At 41.2% G+C, this 21,945-nt stretch overlaps 1 protein-coding gene across 1 annotated transcript in view; it reads left to right on the plus strand.

Moving 5' to 3' along the window:
* Positions 1-1,661: 1,661 nt before the first annotated feature.
* si:dkey-8e10.3 (serine/threonine-protein kinase SBK1) overlaps positions 1,662-21,945 on the plus strand; it is a 48,784-nt gene continuing 28,500 nt past the window's right edge. The window contains exon 1 of the mRNA XM_028582635.1: positions 1,662-1,979. Within this exon, the coding sequence (XP_028438436.1) occupies positions 1,662-1,979 (318 nt within the window). The remainder of the gene's footprint in view (positions 1,980-21,945) is intronic.

Genomic DNA, 21,945 nt, shown 5'->3' on the forward strand with positions numbered 1-21,945 from the left:
GCACATCTCTCTGCATTTTCCAAATGTGAACATGTAGTAGGGAGCGAATCATGCACTACAGTTGCATGTTTCGAGAGTAGTGAAAGTAAGAGCGAGAATGCAGCGTTAAGTGAGTTATGTAAGTGAGTGTGTTGTCAAGCAAGGAGAACGACCGGTAGCGGTGTCCGACTGAGAAATGTATGTGTGGCTGTGAGAAAAAAAAAAAACTCAAATATGATGTAAAGTGGCTACATCTTTTGTTAAAATTGTTGGTGAAGTAAAGGGTGTTACGCCCAAAAGAACATCAGTCATGGAGGGAATGTCTCCCCAGCTGCTTCTCAGCCAGTCTTGGAGCCCGAAACAGGTGTAACATCTTATATCACATTTTTATACCTATTTAGTCAGAAACTTCATCCAACGTCTGAGTCCTTTTTCATGAATGCTCAAGTCCGATTTTATATATCCTCGAGTCCAAGTACAAGTCATCAGTCCGCGGGTCCAAGTCAAGACACGAGTCTTGAGTCGGACTCGAGTCCAGACAAGAGCCTTGAGTACTCCATCACTGCAGGGAAGGCACATGTATTCATATGTGAGGCTCATCATGATGCATCTCGTGAAATTGATTATTGTTCATAAGTGAATAGAGAAATCTGTTCCATGTGATGTCAGGCTGGATAGATGCTTTTTTTCAATGGCAACAGTAAATTCCTAAAATCTGATAGAGATGAGAGGAGTCACAAAGACCATTTGGTCTAAAAGCTTTGCTGTGAAAGACAAAGATGACTTTGTTTTTTATATAATGACGCTTTTCCTCCTTATTAATGTGCTTAAGGACATGTATCTAACACTGTCATGTGTATAAAACATGTCCGTTCCAGTGTGTCAAAAGCAAGCTGCGCTAATATTCAGAGCACACTGAAGTAGCCGCGGGCTCAATGCTCACAACAGCAGCAAGTCAGCTATGAAGGATGACTCGAGATCTGGACTGCACTATGCACTGTGGATGATTACGCACGAGAGAGGCAGTGCTGACGTCAGAGATTGCGGTGAAGAGGCTTGACAGGCAGTGGGTAAGAACAGCCAGCTTCTCCTTGGAGCACCCTTCCTCCAATCATTCCCATTTTTCTCTGTCGTGAGGCAGCCAAGGCTTGGTATGGTCCTTATCAGAGAGTGTGAATCATAGGTAAAGGCTACCAAGGTAGTATGATGTGAAAAAGGGAGAGCGAGAGAGAGGGGGGGGGGGGGGGGAGAGTGACGTAGATGTACATGTGGAGCTGCTGCTGGCTTTGAGAGGCAGTGATGACGCAGACACCCCCTCCCATGCCTCTCTAATTCATGCTGAACGTGCTTGTCATTCCGATCCAAGGCTCTGCGTGTGTCAGAAAGTCCTCCGCAGTGGGGGAGAAAGAGAGAATTGGAAAAAGAGATGGAGAGAGACAAGTGAAAATTGAGAAAATGCTAGAGTGATGGGCTCTATCTCAGTGTCTTATGTAAGTAAAGAGCTAATAATAAGCTTTTAAGTTGACCATTAACCTCAAAGCAATGCCTGTAACAGCAATAGGATGTTACCGTCGACACACTCTAATCTCTACACACTGACACTGATTGATAGTCCCGCCCTAACATTGGATTTATGACAGTTTCTAATGGCCCCATTAATAAATCATTACAAACCAACATCAATGTGTGCCAGCTACATCCGTAGAGGCAGTGTCCCTGTAGATGTGGTTCCTGCCCAGCAACCCCTTTGTCAGGACCCTTCCCTGCCCTGGCACACTCTCTCTTCATTATATCCCTCATCCAGTTCCCAGGCATTCACAGTGGGCAGAGAGAGGCAAGGAATCAGTGCAGGGATGGAGATGGGCCCAGGGGCTGCAAGGCCTTGTGACCCACTTCCAATCACCACCCCCAAGACTGCCAAACAGTGCAATGCCATTAACACAGACACCGACAAAAACAAGGAGAAGACGTACAACTTGGAAAGAGGAAAAATTCCACCAGTAAAAGGTAGAACAAACCATGTTCCAGTTTTACTCATAAAACGCATTGTACCTCATTGCAGAAACCGTGCGTATGGACATTTTATGCACAAGTCCGGAATTCATGAATGTATTCTAAGCCTGGCTGTCTTATAAAATTGAAACACAGAACCTGTATCTTAACATAGCATATTAAAACTGGATTCATTAAAAAAGCATTAATAGACAACATTATTTAAAACTAGGGATAGACCGATTATGGGCTCTGGCCGATTATCGGGCCGTTTTTTTGGCAGATTGCAGATTTTCTGTATCATCGGTTTATTTGCCTGATAACCGATAAAGTTAATTAATTAAAAAGTGCGCTACTTTTGGAGTTTGGAATATTCCAAAATCCTAGATTTTAATTTTCACTGTAAATGCATATTGGTTCCAAATATCGGTTTCATTAACTACTAATAATCGGAATCGATATCGGCCTTGAAAAACCTTTATGACTGATAAAGGTTTTTCAAGGCCGATACCGATTCCGATTATCCCTATTTAAAACCATTAATTTACAAATGCATTGGCCAAATGTATTAAATTATTGACCGGGTGCCATTCAAATTGGCAAGTATCTCTTTAATGTACAACCAATACTTTTTTACCTGAGCCACAGTCCATGCAGGGTTTATATGTATTGCATATTGCAAAATTACGTATAAAGTGCGACAATGGTAGAGAGTATTAAAGAACCGAAAAATCCACACAAGAGAAATAGGCTAGGTAAGTGGATGGCTCAAAGAGCACAGGACTTTCACCCAGGAGGTCAGATTAATGTCCTGTTCTTGTTCCACGTGTCACTTAAACATGTCTTTGAACCACACACATGATCTTTTTCTAACCCTAACTAAGTGGTTTTACCCTACATTGAACATAGGGATGGGACAATTGCCTCTTTACACAAGTCGGTTCAACCGGACGGTTGTTGGTTGGCCTACCGCGGTAGTGGGGGATTTCTTGCTGAAATATCAGCAACAGTAGGGTTAGGGCCTTTCTATTCTCGCATTGCCAGACCTTCCTCCACAGCGCTGCGGAAGAGGAAGGCTAGTCCATACAGCATTCCGGGATGGGAAAAAAACATGCTCTGCTTTATTGGCATTTCTTTAAACCAATCACAATCGTCATGGGTGGGGCTAAGCGCCGGACAGAGCCACTGTGCCGCTGCAAAATAGCCTCAGGAGGGAACTTGTTTTGGTTGTTTTAGTCGTGTTTCAGAAAACTCAGATTGGACAGATAGTCTAGCTAGCTGTCTGGATTTACCATGCAGAGATCTGAGGAGCAGTTAAGCATAGTCCTCAGAAATTGACCGGAGTTTAAAATTCCAACACAAAGAAAGCGGACTAGGGTCTTTCTAACTTGAACTACGCAGACACAGTCTATCAAATGCAGTATATGGAAAATTTACCAGAGCAGCCATCTTGGGCAGATGTTAGACGGACATATGTGGCTCAACAAGAATCCGGTGACATTTTCTGGCATGTCTGATCCACTGTGGTGCATTGCTGAAGGAACTGTATCATGTCCTTTGTGGTAAACTCAATTGTACATCACCTTGGTGCAACAATACCCAACTATCGACCTGAGCTAGATCAGTCAATTGTATCAGCATCTGCATTGTCCACTTCTTGTTTTGGGGTGGTCAGTCAATTGAAACTCATCATCCTCAACTCGGGCCCATGGAGATAACATGTTTTATCTCTGTTTTACTTGTCACATCATGAGATAAGATCCAGTGAGGTGCTGTTTGTATTGTATTCATGCACAATAATTAGCACACTAAACACACATGGCCTGTCCTGATAATGACTGATGCATTGAAGCCTCTTCCAGCCTTTAGCAGAATTAGTAGTTTTTTCTTTTTCTGTCATAACAGTGCCAGCCAGCTGCTTCTTAAATGACTTTGATGGTTTCATGGTTTCATGGAGGAGGAAATGATTTTGGTGTATTTTTACACAAGGAAGCTTCAAGCCAAACACGCCACCACGAGCTTGGCCTCTAAAAAATGCGGTTCCTCTGTTGCAAGATCATGTGAATGGAGCATGTGAATCTAGCATGCAACACTTTTTTGGCAGTTTTTATTTGCTAGTAGAGACAAAAAGAAAAGGCAGGGGGGAGAGACAGGAGATGAAATGCAGCAAAGAGCCCTGGGCTAGACTTGACCTTAATGGTACGCACCCTAACTGGTGAGCTACCAGGGAGGCCCCGATGCAGGACATTTTTAAAAAAAAAGAAATGGAGCTAAATTAATTTTCTAAAATAAAAATCTAGAGATGAGTCAGTATGCAGTACTGCAGTATTGCAGTATGCAGGGTCTGAGGTGAGGAGAGAGTGAAGCATGTTTCATGCCTTGAACCCTAACCTCAGGTCCTTAGCTGCCCATCTCTCCTCATGGGGCACTTAAGTAATTTTTCTAATTTGGTTCTAAAGGGAGATAATAAGGATTTAATTGTGGGCTGACTCCACCCCCATGGCCCTGACACACACACACACACACACACACACACACACACACACACACACACACACACACAAACACACGCACACACACTGACAGGTCCTGGTCTCAGGAGATGTATGAAGAGAGGCAGAGCCAAGCAGATCTGGAATTCAGTGATTATCTCCAGATTTCCCCAGAGGGCTCACGACTCGACAATGTCTTCAATGTTTCTATTTTCAACAGGAGACGTAATACCTAAATAGAAATGTAATTGTTGTTTCTATGTCAGTCGTTAAAAGGACATCATTCAATTCATGTAATGTTGCGTAAATGAGTAGTAGTGCTTCTTTTTTTATAGCAATTTGCAGTCGCCTGGTAATATAGGGTTTGGATTAATCCTGAAAGAGTGGAATTGGGTGGGATATGATGCCAACTCTAATTGAGGGTTGTAGTGGAGGATAACACATCTGAAATAAGTGTTTTTGTATATCTTGTGGGGCTTTTACGAAGCTTTTAAATAAGTGGGTACACTGTCTTGGAAACTTGTGGAGTGTTTGTTTTGCACTACATGAGATCCCAGCTTCTTCGTGCATGCACAGAACATGGGTTTTGAGCAATTACCCCAACAAAGTGTTGAATTATTGCCAATTCCACAATGCCATGGTCACACCAAAAGTCAGTCCCTTCTTGAGTGAAGAAGGGGTCAAGATGTATTTGCATCCTGTCGCTCTCACGAGCTCAATGATCTTTGACCTGCAAAATAACAACACCAGTGTCCGGCCAATTTAAAGGAATACGCCACAGTTTGTTGAAATAGGGCTTATCACGGTCTACCCTGGCTGTAGGTAGGTGGGCCAATGCATTTTTTGTCTCAGTGCAAGTAATTAGGTTGTTTGTTTTGTTTTTTGTTGGCTCACTTTTTCTCACAACATGCTAACCGACAACATAGGATTCCATTCACTACGCTAAGCTAACTAGCGGCGGTGCTGCACCGGACTAAAATGATGCATGCACAAAAAATGCGTTGGCCCACCTATCTACAGCTAGGGGAGACCGTGATAAGCCCTATTTCAACAAACAGTGGCGTATCCCTTTAAGTGGACCTCACTTTCAGGCAGCTTTGATTGTTTATATCCTTTCATGCTGAAATACTACAGCAGAGATTGGGAGGAATGCTGGATGGCAGGCAGTCAGGGTAAGGACACGAATATAGGGTAACATAAATGAAGTGGCAAAGCTGTACTTAACATGAATTTCAAAACTCTGCACCAAGATTATTTATTATTTTTATTCAGAAACTCAATTGTCTGTCTTTTAAACCCGAAAATACAAATAAAAAATCATTAAAATCATGAACTCAGGTGATTACGGGAATTACATGAACAGTTTTTTAATGTTCAATCAGACTATAACTACTCGTGAGTCTGCTCTTGAGACTTTGCTCTAATTTTTGGATTCGGGACAACTGCTTGGATTTCGGGACTGTCCCGAAGTTTTCGGGACGTCTGGTCACAGTATTGCATGTTAGCATGCTAATGTTAGCAGTGCAGCCTCACAGTAGTAGTAGTGGCTAGTGTGGCTGTAGCAAAAGGTGCTCAGCTCTCAGTTCTCCATTGATTCACAAAATTGTCATGCTATAGGGGAACTGACAGGCATACTCATTTGCACAAATGTGGGGATATATATATATACTTGTGTATTTAGCTTGCAACATTTTAGTTGGTAAGATTATATTTGATTTGTTGTAATCATGATTTTAACATTTATAAGCAACATTTTGGTAAATGTACATGTACAAAAAAGCCTTCATTTGTATTTCTGTTGGAACATGAACCGGTTCTTTTTGCGTTAAATAAATCTGTATCTGCTCAGCATGCACAGTAATTGATTCAATAGATGTTTTCTGAATCAAAAGAACTGTACTCTGTGGGTAAAGTTTTATCCCAGCTGACTGTAACTATGAACAAAAGTAAGACAGCAGTAGCGAGAAAATTGATTTTGTTTTATTGGTCTCAGTCTTGACTTTATCTTAAGCATGTTAGGACTCAGAATCGACCCCCATTTGAAATACAATCTCAAAAGTAGTTATGCTTGGAACCTATCTCGAACTCAACTTAGGTGGTCTGGACTAACTACAGCCATGTTAGGTATTTGACTAATAAGTGTATAATTTTATACTTGTGGAGTGCTGGACAGACTATCTCCAGGAACTGAGGGTTCCAAGCCTCCCCACGTTATTTCCTGCTTCCTGCTTCTCACCACCTTGTGCAAGTAAAAATAGGCTTGTCAGTTTTAATCTGAAAATGTGGAATAAAACATGAAAGTAAGTCGCTGTCAGCTTGTTTACCCAATCTATGTAATGTCACTGATGCAGTTTCCTTAAAATCCTCCTTAGGACTGAGGTTTTTAAGTACTGAATCACATATTCATTCAGCAGTAGAGGCTATGGCTATGTACACCAGATATTTACACATTCTCAAGTGTTCCTTCTGTTTGTCCTTATCTCTGCACCTCCACTGCTCTTTCTCATTCCATCTTTCCATGTGTGTGTGTGTGTGTGTGTGTGAGTGTGTGTGTGTTTTGTTTGTGTGATGTTTTATGAGGTGGGAAATACATTCAAAATATTTGTCAGGAGAAAGTGAGATACAAGACATAAACACACTATCACATATTATCACGTATATTTATGGCATACACTTACAATACTTTTACATAAGCATTTTGCACACTCACACGCACGCACACACACACACACACACACACACACACACACACACACAAACACACACACGCACGAACACATGCAGACACCCACGCCCTTCACTGCAGGCATGCACCATCCCTAGCATGGCTTCCCCCATCATTTTGCGCCTCTCCTCTAGCTGTGATCCGATTGGCTGTTGGATGGGTGAGGCCCACTGCAGAGGCAGAAATGAGGGGAGGGGGGCTTCCCCCTCTTAGCACGACTCACACACACACACACACAAAACCAACCACCCACTTACACACACACGCGTACACAGGGAATCCCTCCTTTTTGCAGTTCACCACACATCCCGTTTTCCGTTACGCACCGCTATTAAATTATTCACTCCACAAGCAGGTTTGAATGTGCTGTACACCAGATATATTGAGGTGTTTTTTGGGGGCGACATTTTTCGAGAGTTTATCCTCATTTAAACTTTGCAGAGAGGAGTTCGGGATATGTAGGCCTATCTGCCAAAGTGAGATTCCCACCAGTGTGTTATTAATAGGGAAGTCTCAGGTTTAGCACTGATGGTTATGCATAGTTATGCCTTCACAGGGTAAGAGGACCCACACTGGGATGCAGCTGTCGAGTGCAGACATTAGGTCAGGTTTCACTACTGATGTATATGTGTGTGTGTGTTTGTGTGTGACAGCACCAAAGTTGGCATGAGGGAGCCCCCAGCGGACTGAGAGAGGGAAGCATTTCCAATCCTATGTGTGCGTCAGTGGGATCACACACACATGCACGCACGCACTTACGCACGAACGCACGCATGCACGCACACACACACACATACACACACACTAAAAGGATTAAAAGGGGCACGGCGACCTATATCTCATCTGTGCCATTTAGGAAGAATTCAATAAAAGGATGAGAGTGTCAGGGGTCATTGATCACAGTGCTACAAGGCACTGTAGCGTCATAAAAGTATACAGAATTCTATGTAGTGTCAAAAAAGTTTCATCCATTATCTTCCAGCCAGTGACATCGCTAGTAAGTGTAAAGTACAAAAAAAAAACAGATATCAAGCAATAACAAACTTATCATACTTTTTTTTATTCATTTGTATTTATTTTGGCCTGTGCTGGAAAGAAACACAACAGTGATGTGAATATGTGCAATTTGCCTTTCCCGTACTGGAAAGCCAACTGCTTTGCAGCCTTACTAATAATAACTGAACTGTAATATGAATGGAGACGTCCATATATGGCAAAGGAGCCACGGAGGCAGGGAGCTGTGGAATTATCTCATGCCCAACGGTCACGGATGACATCAGTGTCAGGCTGACCCTCCACTAAAAAGGCCTGGACACTCTCACTCTCTCTGTTTGTACATAATACTCTCTCACTCTTCCCTCAGCCGTGGCATGCATATGGTGCATGCCTGTCTATGTCATTTCCAAAGGTCTGACTGTCAGCAGCTCTGGGAGGGAGAGTCACGAGAATGGCGGGGTGGGTATTGTGGTCGGGCCAGCTCTGCATGGTGCCATAAAGTGTTAAGAGCCCACAGCACGGCCACACCACAAATGTTACCGTGAGGAATTTGAGGAATGATGAAGACCGATGTGAGGGACACGTGGATCCTGTCAGCTCTGATAAGATCATGTGAGACATTCTGGCTCCAAGTTTCTCATTTTAGGTCAGATGATTACAATTATGTGTGTGTGTATGTGTGTGTGTGTCCATGGTGGCTATTCATCAGGTGACAGTGACCAGGCCATCAATTAGATAAGTATAATGATCAGCTGATACCTTGGTCCCTATTTTTGGAAGTGGGTGCATTCCATACTTCAGCTGACCCCAGTTACAATCAGCAGTCAGGCCTTTGGCCCTCACAATAGATTTACACAATCTATTTGAATTTGCTTCTATCTGGCTAAAGATACTACAAGGAGTTTATAACTGCACTGTAAACCCAGATTTAGTTGTAATTAAACATTATTAGTGGTCACTACTTATTCTTTCATGTTCTGTTAAGAAAATATATGCATTACTAAACCACATTAGTTGTTTGTAATAATCAGATTAAGAATGCAGTGCACAGATCATGTTAAGCAGAGGTAACTAGGATCTTAAGTTTCTGCATGGGAAGGGCGGGGTCATTTGTATTGTTCTGCGCTGAAGCCGTGCAAAGGTAGCCTGGCTCCGCCCTCCTACGTACTTACGCTCAATTTTCATTTCTCTTCAGTACTACGTCTGGGTTCGCGGTATAGTCTTGGCTTTTCTCCTTAAAAATCTTTGGCGTTCCAATCAGCATACAGAGGGAGTGGCTGAGAACAATGACGTTGAGGCCGTGCGCTAGGGCGGAGATGCGAGAGAAGCCATTCGGTCCGTTGTGGCAACGCCGCAGAATATCCAGAAGTTAAAGCCCGAGCAAGAACAATCTTTGCAGAGTTTTGTTGGTGGCCATGATGTTGTGGCCCTCCTCCCCACAGGGTTCGGGAAAAGTTTGATTTTCCAGCTCGCTCCGTTAGTGGTGAAGGAGTTGGCTAAGGCTAACGCTAGCGATACTAATGCTAAATATAAGCCTTAACGGTCTCCCCTCTTGTTGCACATGCACATGACCAAACGTTAGCGATTGGTTATGGCAGATCCAGAGTGGCTCTGGGCAGGTAGTCCAATAGTTTTAAACTTCAACAGAGTACCCGCCTTCAAGGAAGTTAACGCTTGTCAATGGAGAGAGGCCAGACTCTCCGTACAAATGAATGTACGAGAGTCTCCTAGGACCAGGCTAGTGCAAAGGCTCATGGGAAGAAAAAAAAAAACATGTTCTGAATGGGGGTTTTCCTAGTTAAAGTGTGTTTTAATAATGTTCTGTTAATGTTTTGGGTGTGCATTTATGTTATTTGGGTTTTAGTTTTGTATGGATAATTTAGTGTTCATGTTTATCTACATTTATTGTTGCACTATGACCGAGACCCGGGTGGGGACTGATGGTGTCCTGGCAGTAAGAGAATGTTCAATGTCAAACACACGGATTAGAAATATGCTGTAAACTGAATGCAACGTTTCTAGTAAAGTCAACTAATTTGGGATAACAGTGTGGTTACAAAACGTTACCAAACGGTTGAAACGGTTATGTCTCAATATAATACCTATGTCTCTATATGACCTAAGCAAACAAGACAATCATCGAGAATATAACCAATTTCTATATAATTATTTGTAATGCCGGCCACCAGGTCCGATTCCCTGCAAAATCAGATTAAATGATTTACTGTATGCAAGTTTACCAGAAACTTTTTCGTAGCTTTCTGTACGAATGGTATACAACAACAGGGTGCTTTAGGATAAAAGGATGAGGATAAAATTAAATATGTGTACACTATATAACTATTTTAAGGAAATATATCCTCAGAACAAATAGTCTTGGAGCTGAGTCCCACAGACAGGGTATGAAGGGACTAACACATTGTTGGTTTTGCTCTTTTATTTACATTTGTTGACATTAACAAAAATATAGAATATTGCAGCCTTGTACTTTAATTGCATCCCTGTTCAAGAGTTATAACTCAAATTGCAAAACAAGACCTGTGCTGCAACTGCTGTGGTAACTAGATCATATTATGAGTTACATGGGTCTTTTATACTGTAAGTGCAATAAGTATATACTGACTTTTTGTCAGCATTAGCTGATCAAATATATTCTCGACAAAGGGAGAAAGGGATGGCATTTGTTCACGCATTATGATGATGTGACTAAAGTATGTGCATGCCATATGTTGATTGAGAATAGGCGTTAATTATGCATATTTTTTCAATATATTATATATATGTCGGCTTATGAATCAGCTTTGGGAGGATAATTGAGTATTTTGCATGCTATTTTCAACATGCCTTTGTTTGTAGGATCTGAACTAACTATACGCTCAATGGTGTTTTTTGTCCCCAACTGCTAACTGCTAACCATAACCATAACCAGTGCAAAAAACACTGATAAACTAACTATACCGTAGCTTAGATCTTATGTAGAAAAGAAGATAAAAATACATAGGTATTCCCCTTTTGGCTGACGCCACACTAAATGCAGCCTAAGTATTTATTATGATGTACATCATCTATGAATGGACAAAAAAGCTGCCATAATTTGTTAATGAAGACTCACACCCAATGAGTGAAAGTAGCAATTTAGTGGGGCAAACCATTAATACAAACCGTTTAGAATATTTGTATCATCATCATCTATATCTATAATCATTTTCTCCATCCCACTTAGACATAAGTGCCCATTTTTGGCACTGAAATGACAAATCTCCAGCTGTGTGGTCTGCTAAACATAGGTGTGTCATAGTTGCTGAGGATACCCTATGATGCATGTGCATGAAAAAACACACACACACACACACACACACACACAAACACACACCCCTGTTCTGTATCCATGGCTACCGGGCTATTTCATTAACCCTTCACTTGGAAGGTGATCTGTTTCATACTCGTGTAGGAAGGCAATTATGGGTTTTAATATGTATGCAAACCCCATCAGGAAGAACAAATACATTATCAAGTAAATTTCTGATGAACGTCAAATGAATAGTACATCCTGTTTGACTGGAGAAGACAAATATCATTTGGAGGACTAAGTCAACTTTACAGTGTTAATTATGTTTGATGTAGCTTTGGAGTCAAACATCACCAAACGTCCTGGCCTTTTGCCTATTGTGCTCTCCTTCATCTTCACCACTGTCATTTTCAGTCTACCTCACCAATCTGCCCTTCCACTGTCCTTGACCTATTTGTTTTTAACTCTCCATCGTTGTAAACTCTCTTCTATCAAAAAGGGCCAGGAGAATTAGTTACAGGTACAAATACCTGTAGTCTATCTGTAGTTGATTTTAAATTGAAAAATCGATCAAAATGAGCTTTTGATTTCGACTATCAAAATCAGGTGTTAGCAATTCTCTTCAAATGGCAGCATAGAGTAGAAATATCTATCTATCTATCTATCTATCTATCTATCTATCTATCTATCTATCTATCTATCTATCTATCTATCATTACATTTGAATGGAGAGCAGAACCCAAATGCAGACATAAACCTAGAGCCAGTGTGAGTTAACAGATTTATTCAAAGTACTTAAGTACGAGTCCAGGTTTCCGGAAAGTGGAAAAGCAAGTCCAGGTTTCCAGAGAGGTGAACAAGTCCGGTGGGTTCCGGGAAGGAGTGGTACCGTCAGAGTAATCCAGTGGTCGGCTAGTGGTGAGGTCCAGTGGCAGTTGTCTGGTCCGGTGGATGGCAGGAGTGAAGCGGTAGCAGGAGTCAGGTTTCAATAGTAGCTCTAGCACAAGAGAACGGATTAGGATAGGCAAATACACAAATAGCAAAACAGGAAGCAAGGTCTGTCACGAGCAAGACTAACTGGGGTCGTCTTGACTATGATCTGACACAGAGTGGCGGAATGACCGGGTATATGAAGCGACCTAGGAGCAGCAGGCCTAACATATACATATATATATATATATATATATATATATATATATATATATATATATATATATATATATATATATATATACATATATATATATATATATATATATATATATATATATATATATATATATATATATATATTTAGGCAGATGTGACTCTGTATATACACATACACCAGCACATTCTTACCCAAGCACTTTTCGCACACGCACATTCATTCCATGTTCTCAATAAATAGCTAAAAAACAAATTGTCCGATTGCTGGTCTAGCCACACCGCCTTCCTATTCTGGTATAAGGGGGAAAAAAAACGCTCTGACTTGATTGGATTACTTTAAACCAGTGTTGTAGTCATGACCACCTAAACCGAGACCAAGTCATTACCAAGACCAGAGTGTATCTGGTGATCTTAAGACCAAGACTGATCTCGATCACAAACGTCCTGGGCGGCGCTACCCTAAGCCCTGAAAGTGTGAAGGGAGGGACATCCGGCCCGTCTCTCACACACCGGATGACAGGCTTTATCCTAGCAATGTACATCCGTTGAGCCAGACTACACAGTAGTGATCTGGCAGTACCTCAATATGGTTTGGTCAATCAAGAAACCAGCCGAGCTTGAGCTCAAGTCTAGCTCCCATCATTAATTAACCTGTTCTCTGCTCTCTGCTCTCTAGTCTTCACTGCCTGCCCTTGTGCTCCGGAGAGCAGAAACAAGGTGTAACAACCTGCCTAATTTATTATTCAATTAAAATTAACATCAGGAAAGGATGATATATATACTGCTGAGATGACAAGGGCAAGTAAAGAGAAGATGCTGCATAGTGAGGATTAAGGCTTTTTTTTTCTGAAGGATCTGTTCAATAATGTAATACATTCTTTTGGGAATGTTTCTGTTTTTCTTGGCTTTCTTACTTATTATGCATGCTAGGTGCTTCCCGACCTGAAGTATAAAATCCTCATGTCGAAGGACGAACCACTAAAACATGTAACCTCCCATCCCCGCTCTGCCCGTCCCCCACACCACCAAGGCTGCTTCCAAACTGTGATGCTGTGCACTTCCTACATACAATCTGTCTCTCACGCCCAAACACACATCATCTCACACCACATGCTCAACAGAGGATACATCTGGCAACTGGGAGATAAAAAGTGATGACTGATTTGTCAAGTCTGTCACCAGACAGACTTGACTTTTCTTTTGAAAGAAAACCAACCTTTGTTAGCAGCAGGTTCATATCATGATGAATGGCATGAATGTAACCAGTCATGAATGTAACCACTCATGAATGCAACCAGTCATAAATGTAACCAGTCATAGATTACAATTAGTTAATAAAGACATGAACATCTGTTGGCGGAGTTCTTTGGCCCTTACAAGTCTCTGTGTGTTTAGGTGTGAGTGTCCCTATGATAATGTGTGTGTGAGAAAAAGTAAGGTACACTAAGGCCATATTTCCATCCACCTGCCAAGTGAATTTTGTGTGAAAATGAGAAATGGAAGAAACTCAAAGATTTTCAGTAGCCACCAGTCTGAAAAGAACCTTAGAAAATCCGAATCTAGTGTGACCCCCAAATGTTACCACCTTAGGGGCATGACAAGAAAAAATCTTGACATGTGGCTGGATCAGCAGTTACCATACAACTGCTCGAACCGACTCGAAACCTTTCAGACTTGCAGCGCAAAGTGGCTGACGAGGCCTATGGCGATTTGTGAATGACCGGTATTGTGCTGTTACACACACATAATTGTCCTGATTGAACATTTTGAACGTGTGTTCTTAGACAGGGGTTCAGTGTTAGCCGGAGGCTCAGTTCACATGTGGTCAGGGGCCAGTCAATACAAGGGGGCTTCTTTGTTCATTGGCTGATGTTACTGTAGCTTGACTCATGCAAACATACTGTGTAATGTTTGGGTCCAGATATGATATCCTGATAATGTTTATCAAAAAAAAATTTTCTAATTATTTCATGTTTACCCTCTAGCATTTTTGTCAATATGTACACAGTTCCGGGTGCGCTGTTTTCTATAATGCATCAAATATAGAATTTTTTCTTATGTTAGCTACCTGTCCAACCTGCTTCCTTCCGTGAGTTGGAAGTTTTAGCCTTTCAAATGTTGCACTGATTTTCCTTTGGGTTTGGGGGAAAATTACATCAAATAGATGACACATTGTGGGTAGTTCAGGAACAACGGAACGATTCTTACCAAAACCAGACCAGCTCTGCCTGCTAAACAACACAGGTCAGTAAAATGTTACTGATTGCTGTAATATTTAATGTAATAATTAACTTTTATTGTCAGTAATTTCATAGTCTTGTAACATCATCTGGCTGTATTGTGACAAGTGGTGGTTGTGTGTGCCTGAACAAAGAAGATTGATGAAATGAATATTGTGAATGATGAATACTCTGTATATTCTTTTAAAATGGAAAACTCAAGTTTTCCAGCCCAGCTTTTTTATTTTATTTATATATAAATGTAGTTAGTTAGGCTCTGAGTATAGTGGGGGATGAAAAGGATGATAGGCTGAGGTCTGGCTTGGAAAACTTATGTTATGTTATATATATATATATATATATATATATATATATATATATATATATATATATATATATATATATATATAGGTGTTATATGTGTGTGTGTTTACATTTCTTTTTTGTTTTTGTCACTTATGTAACAAATTCATTTTAAGTAGTAATATAAATAAATGTATGGCTTATTAATATTTTGTAAAGCATTAAACTTGCATAACAATTACTATATTGCTATTTATTTAATGATAGGTAGATGTTGGTAGCTCTCTTTGTCTCTTTCATACACACACACACACACACACACACACACACACACACAAAGCCTCCCCTCCCCTCCCCCCATCTCAAGCCCCCAGCAAGACCCTCGTCTGATCCCCAGACATTGTTAAGGCCATTGGGAAGGCGGGCCTTGCACACACACTCGTGGGTTCAACGAGGGCGTTTAAAGGAGGGGCACAAGGGGGACGGGGGGACTGGATGTGAACACTTTGTGGGGCCACGTGAGGGGAGTGAGGAAAATTGTTCCCTCTGGAATATATCTGTGGGTGTATTCCTCGAGTGCGAGCGAATGTGTGTGTCCTGGCTGGTCACTTAACGCTGCAGGGTTAACAAGGAAACCAACCATCAACTGTAACCTACCAGCAAGTGGTGGAAGGCCACGGTGCTAAAGTGTACGCTTGTGTGTGTGTGAGGTAATATGGTGCTGTGTAGGCTGCTCTCATGTGCCATTTGTACTGCAGACAGCAGCTTACACCAAAGTAGAAATCTGTACAAAGACACAGGCTCTTAGGGCTGGGACGATATGCTTTTGTCACAATTCGATTCGTTCACGATACATTGGTGCCGATTCGATTTGTATTGAGTATTGCGATCTTCTTTTCCTCCTTTAAGGAAAACAAAAGTGGAATAACACACTTCTGGAGACAATATATCATGAGACATTTCTGTCAGTCAGTCTGTTTGTTTCATTTGTAAAGGAGTACATAACATGTATTTTCTGCAGTTTCTGCTTTTGCTCTGTTTTGCTGGAAACAGATATGATGTAGTCACCAACAGCGGTACTGCATGAACAGAAAATATTTAGGTCAATCGTTGGTAAAATGGGAAAAGAATAGATTTTAAAAATCATCGCAATAGAAATCATGATACATAGGATTTTCAATTTCCCCCACCTGTACAGGCTCTGCTTGGATCTTTCTCTTCATCTCTTCTCAACCACACCTCTTCTTCTTTTTCCTCTTTCTCCTCCCCTTCCCCCGCCTCACTCATTCCTCATCTTCTATCCAACCACCGAAGTGTACACATGTGCTCACATGCAGACCCTGCCCCCCGCCCCCCGGAGGACACAAAAACACACACAGTGCTCCCATTTCATTACTGAATCCCTCAGCTCATTACCACATGGGGATTAACTATCAGAGGACTACACGATGGACAACAGGTCTGGGATGGGCAGCCGCGTGAATACCACAGCCGCACCGCCACTATCGTCATTAGCATGCCACTCTACATTTTACATGTACACACATTAATACTTAGCCGTACTTATACCGACCCAATTAGTCATACATTCATGAAATAAATGCATATATGCATGGGGGAAAAAACAATGAGGCAGGCAACAAGAAATTCATCTTTTGCTGATTTTAAAACATGTTTTCTTTGAACAGTTGAGATAGCGTAATTGGATTTATTGTACAAGTGAGATTGCTTTCTCGCTTGGCAAAATATATCATTTTGAAATATGAATGTGTGAATAACTGCGCGCCTAATGAAAATAAATAATGGATAAATCATTGCATGCAATCCTTGTTAACCCTTGAAATGGTAGTTCGAGCTATTGTTTCCTGTTTCTAAGGATAACGTGGCAATAGAAAACGAATGAGCACACTTTTTCTACTGAAATTTTAAATAACGATGATAAAGATGAAAAAGGATTAGGGTTGTGGTTAGGGTTAGAGTACAAGAATACATGTTATCATTGTAAATAAATATGAAAGAAGTTGAAACGCGTGTGAAACAATAAACAATCCAAAGGACGTGGGGCCTGAGTGGGGTCCAAATTATGTTCACTTTAACCGACTTGGGTATGGTGCCATTCTGTTGCCCAGGTCTAATTCCCAAGTGAATCTGAGCAGCCTTCCTATGGAAGTGATAATGTCGAGCAAGCCGGTCATTAGCGAATTAGAACACTTCGTACATTAGTTAAAATCATTTAATCAATGACCGTCTCGCTCTACATTATTCCATTTGTTACACGGCTACGCGTCCATTACCCGCTGATACCTTCTTCCCCGGTTAACTTTATCGCTGATGAGCGCTGAGGTCGTCCCGGTGACTGAGCTAACCATGAAGCTAACCCATGCTCTGGTTGCACTGTTGTCATTAGTACTGTTAACTGTTTCCTGTTCCCTCCACCCTATCTCTCACTTTGTAAAGGCTGTGTAATAACACCCCTGATCACGTGGTGAGTACAATCATCATGGCAGGAATCAATGACGACAGGGTCTCTCTGTTTGAGTCTGTTCATGCCTGCATTAGGTTTATCCTTGGGTCCCTTTCAGAGCTTTTTTTATTATTATTATAGATTATTTATGCATTCTTTTTCAATTGCAATTAAAAATGGCTCAAACTCACAAATGTGTCACTGCAAGGTGTGAGCCTTAGCTTACTACACCCAGATGAAAGCAGAATTTGAACCAGTCCATAAAGTAAGGTACTATAAAGGTGGACCGAACCTATTTACTTTTTATCTCATCTCCGCCGATGGACGTACATAAACCTGGAATTAAGATTTACTGCTAATTCGACTGAAAACACATTTACTACCCATTCTCTATTTCTGAACATTGGAATTTTATTGTGTTAACTAAAGAGAGATCCTCCCCCAGTGCCAAATCCCCCAGACCCACCCCTCCCACCCCTCTCCCTCCCTGCTGTGCTTCCAGTCTCTTCTCTCTCCTCTCCCCATTTAAAACATGGCACCTTTTCTTTTCCCGCTTTTTCTTGTGCTCTTCCTTCTCTCCCCTTTCCTAGTTTTCCCCCCGAAGATCTCCACAAGCAAAAACCTAGCTTTCTCACCTCTATCGTTTCCTCACTTTGCCCTCACATCTTTTTAGGGGTCAGCCTGGGACCTTGTCCCTTTCACCCTTATTCAGCCCTAGACTGATTGTTCTACGGCCAGTCCCTCTGTCACTCAGCTCCTCTAAAGGTTTGATTTGTTTCACTAACCAGAATGCCCGCAGACAGGCCTCCTTCTGAGTTAAGCACCTCACTCACACATTGTTACAAGTTAATGCGGTCAGTGGAGTGATCTGTGACCCTGACAGCAAAAGAGAAGGGGTCCCCCCTTGTCTTTTTACCTCCTCATCTCTGCTGCTGCTACACCATTGGCGGCAGCATCAGAGAACACACACACACACACACACACACACACACACACCAGGAAACACCATTTACTCACATTTGCACATAGCGCAATCATACACCTGTACGAGTGTTGTAGTATTTAATATCGGTCTTGGTTTCCAGACCCGTCTTATGACCACTTTTTGAAGGTCTTGTCTCGGAATTGACCGTCTTGTCTCGGTCTGAGATAAAGAGGACTCTGGATTTTATTGCAAATAACTGTCTTTTGATTATTTTATCAAGGCATTTCTCATGACACACTTAAGGCAATAAAAGAGGAGAATGAAGAATTCATTTTTTATGGGAATGTGGATCTTTCAGATCAATTTAAGGAGTGCCTATGGTTAGCATTTTCCACATTTTATCGTGGCATGCAGTTTGGGACTCGCACTGGTCTGTTCTTGGTCTTGACTTGGTCTTGGTTTAGGTGGCAGTGCAACACAGCTTGCATGTCTCAATATGGACTCTTTAGATAATCACATACATCCGGCTACACAGATATGCTCACATTCCCATTTGAAAATCTGAGACATGGATCCAAGATAGACGACAAAGATTTATGTGCACACAAGAGTTGTGTGCAGTCCGTGCACATGTGCCAGTCAATGTACCAACTCTACAGGTGTTAGCGGTAGCTAGCTAGCAAATTATTGTACACACCAACCATTTTGTGCGTGATTGCGTGTAACTATTCAGACTCTGGTTGATTTAAAAATAGCAACCTGATGGAAGAGAAAAAGGGAAATAAAACACAGGGCCATATACACACATAATTAAAGCACCCGCATGTGTGCATGTATAATACTAGACACTCCCACACAGACTCACTGGGTGGCGGAGAGAGGGTTCATGGAGGGGAAAGCTCTTTAACATGTAGTCATTCTCTCTTGGTGGTGGAGGGTCATGGGTTGCAATGGGTTGGCCAGCAGTAACACACACAGGCTGGAACTTATCAAATTGCAGCGGGAGGGAGCTATAAAAGCCCCATTTAGCTGTCAAACGATCAATGTGTGATAAAGTGCATGTGCGTCTGCGCCATTGGATATTATTATGATCATGTTGACTTTTTGACAATAATCTTCGCACTGAGGAGCAAACTAATGTAAATAATCAATTACTCTATACACACTTATTGAAAAATCCATATTGTATCAGTAACCTTTATTAACCTTTTATTGGGCACATGTGTGGGTTGGAATGCTCTGCAAATAATGCGGGAATTGTCTGTGTATCTTCCACAGAATACATTACTCATTAAAGAGAATAAATCACAACCAAAGTCATCTGAGAACTTCTTCCCACCTGCAGCATGATAAACCCGTGGGAATTAGTTTGAGCCTTATGCAATACATTGCAAGAGTTTGGCAAGTTTAGCTGACTTAAAATGGACTGAACAATCTTTTTTTTCCACACAGAAAACTGCCACCTGACTGATCTGACTGACAGAGGAACCCTCCACCCCAATATTAACACATAAAGAAGATGAATAGTTCAGTCTACGGGTGTAACTCTTACCTTCAGAACATTCTGTCCTCTTGTAATGCAGATATTCTCCACTCTCAGTGAGCAACTCCTCCTCTCTACCCCGCCCGCCTGCTTCACCCCCTTTTTCTTCATCGCCACCGTGAGAGCCCCTCATTGAGAGCCAGTTTCCGTGAAACAAGATTGGAGACTGGAGTGGCGGGAATCCTGTGATACAGAGAAGGGAGGGTGTTAGGGGGGGGGAAAGGGAGAGATGAAAGAGAGTGACACTGACAGATGAAGAGATGCAAGGTGACAGGGAGATTGAGAATGAGAGACATACAAAGATAGGCTGTGAGAAAGAAGAGAAAGTAGGGAAGAACGTTCTCTATTTACTGAAAAGATACAAGGTGTTTTAATGTGATTTCAGTATGTACACCAACCTTAGTTGTTATAGCAAATTGCACAAGCATTTGGTTTGTTTTCCATATTGATTTCTCGTTAACATCTTTAAAAGAAAACATTTTGAAGAGGCCACGCTAATTTAAAAAAGCTACTTTAAAGGTGTTTATGCTTCAAATGAAACAAAATACATTTTCAATTATGTCACCCTTTCTGCACTTCAATGTGAGCAAATGATGGGTTTGTAGTTAGCAGTTAGTTTTTGTTCAAAGTGAATAAGCTGGTTTAAATGCGCAGCAGCTGGATTCCCCGCGATATCGCGAGATCACACGATAATTGCGCGATTGAATATCACATACAAAATCCATCTTGTCAGGCTTCAATTAATGCATTTGTGTCTGAACTACCAGCTTACTGAACCAATCAGCTTGTGTGTCCTGTCCTGTGAGGAGCTACTGGCAGCTACGGGGGTGGTTTAATGTCCTTTCACTGAAACATAATATAATCTCTTACCTTTTTCAGAAATTGTGGTACTTTCATCTTTCATTCATTCATTCATTCATTACACATTAACAAGAATCAGACTACATATAATAATATAGGGAGGGAATTTTGCCACAAAATAGGGGATGTCTTGCTCCAGATGTGAATTTTTTAAGTTGTTATAATTATCAAAACAAAAAAAAATGTGTCAAATTTGGCTTGAAGCTAATTAATGTTTACTCACATAAATCACTTCATTGGATTATCAAAAGCAATTCTGTCTGTCTTTGTCAAAACTACTGATCCTTAAAAAACAACAAGGAAGACTGATTTGAGACATACATCTTTCAAGTGAATCATTTATCATTTATAAATGTTAGACCATGGTGCATGTACTGTAGGCAACACATACTGTACCTTTTTGGGGGGGCATCTTCCTCCATCTTACCCTGCCATTTGTAAATCTGCAGTTTCTGTCTTGTTTTCCTAATAGTGTTTTTTTGTGAATGATATGGGGCGAAAAAGAGAGAACTTCAAGGTAAATCTTTTCATCTGTAAAGGAAATTATGCAATAAACTGTGTTGGTTCTGACTCTGCTTTTGCTGTAATACAATGCCACATCCTTCGGCAACACACAGTCTTGGCTGATTAAAGATCTGTTGAACAGTTTGAAATGTACATTGTGATCACCAGTTGATTTATTAGGGGACATTATTATGTGTGAGTGGTAGGTGAGAAAATGTCTCACAGTGTATTCCCTGAAAGTAAAATAAAAACACAATCTCATCATCATTTTAACAGGACAATGTAGACAGAATAGAGAGGATGATCTGTCATGTCCTAATGTTTAACGTGTCCGTATGCTTGAAATAAGCTAGTTCGCTAGCACGGTGACTGCAAAACTATGACATAGGAAAAGTGTGGGGGAGACCATCCAACAAACAACTTGGTTAAAACATACTGAAGCCATTTGGCTTTTTCACTGTTGTGGAGTACAGATAAAAGTAGACACTTAATTTTACAACTGAT

This window comes from Perca flavescens, chromosome 7, assembly GCF_004354835.1.
Source record: "Perca flavescens isolate YP-PL-M2 chromosome 7, PFLA_1.0, whole genome shotgun sequence".
NCBI lineage: Eukaryota > Metazoa > Chordata > Actinopteri > Perciformes > Percidae > Perca > Perca flavescens.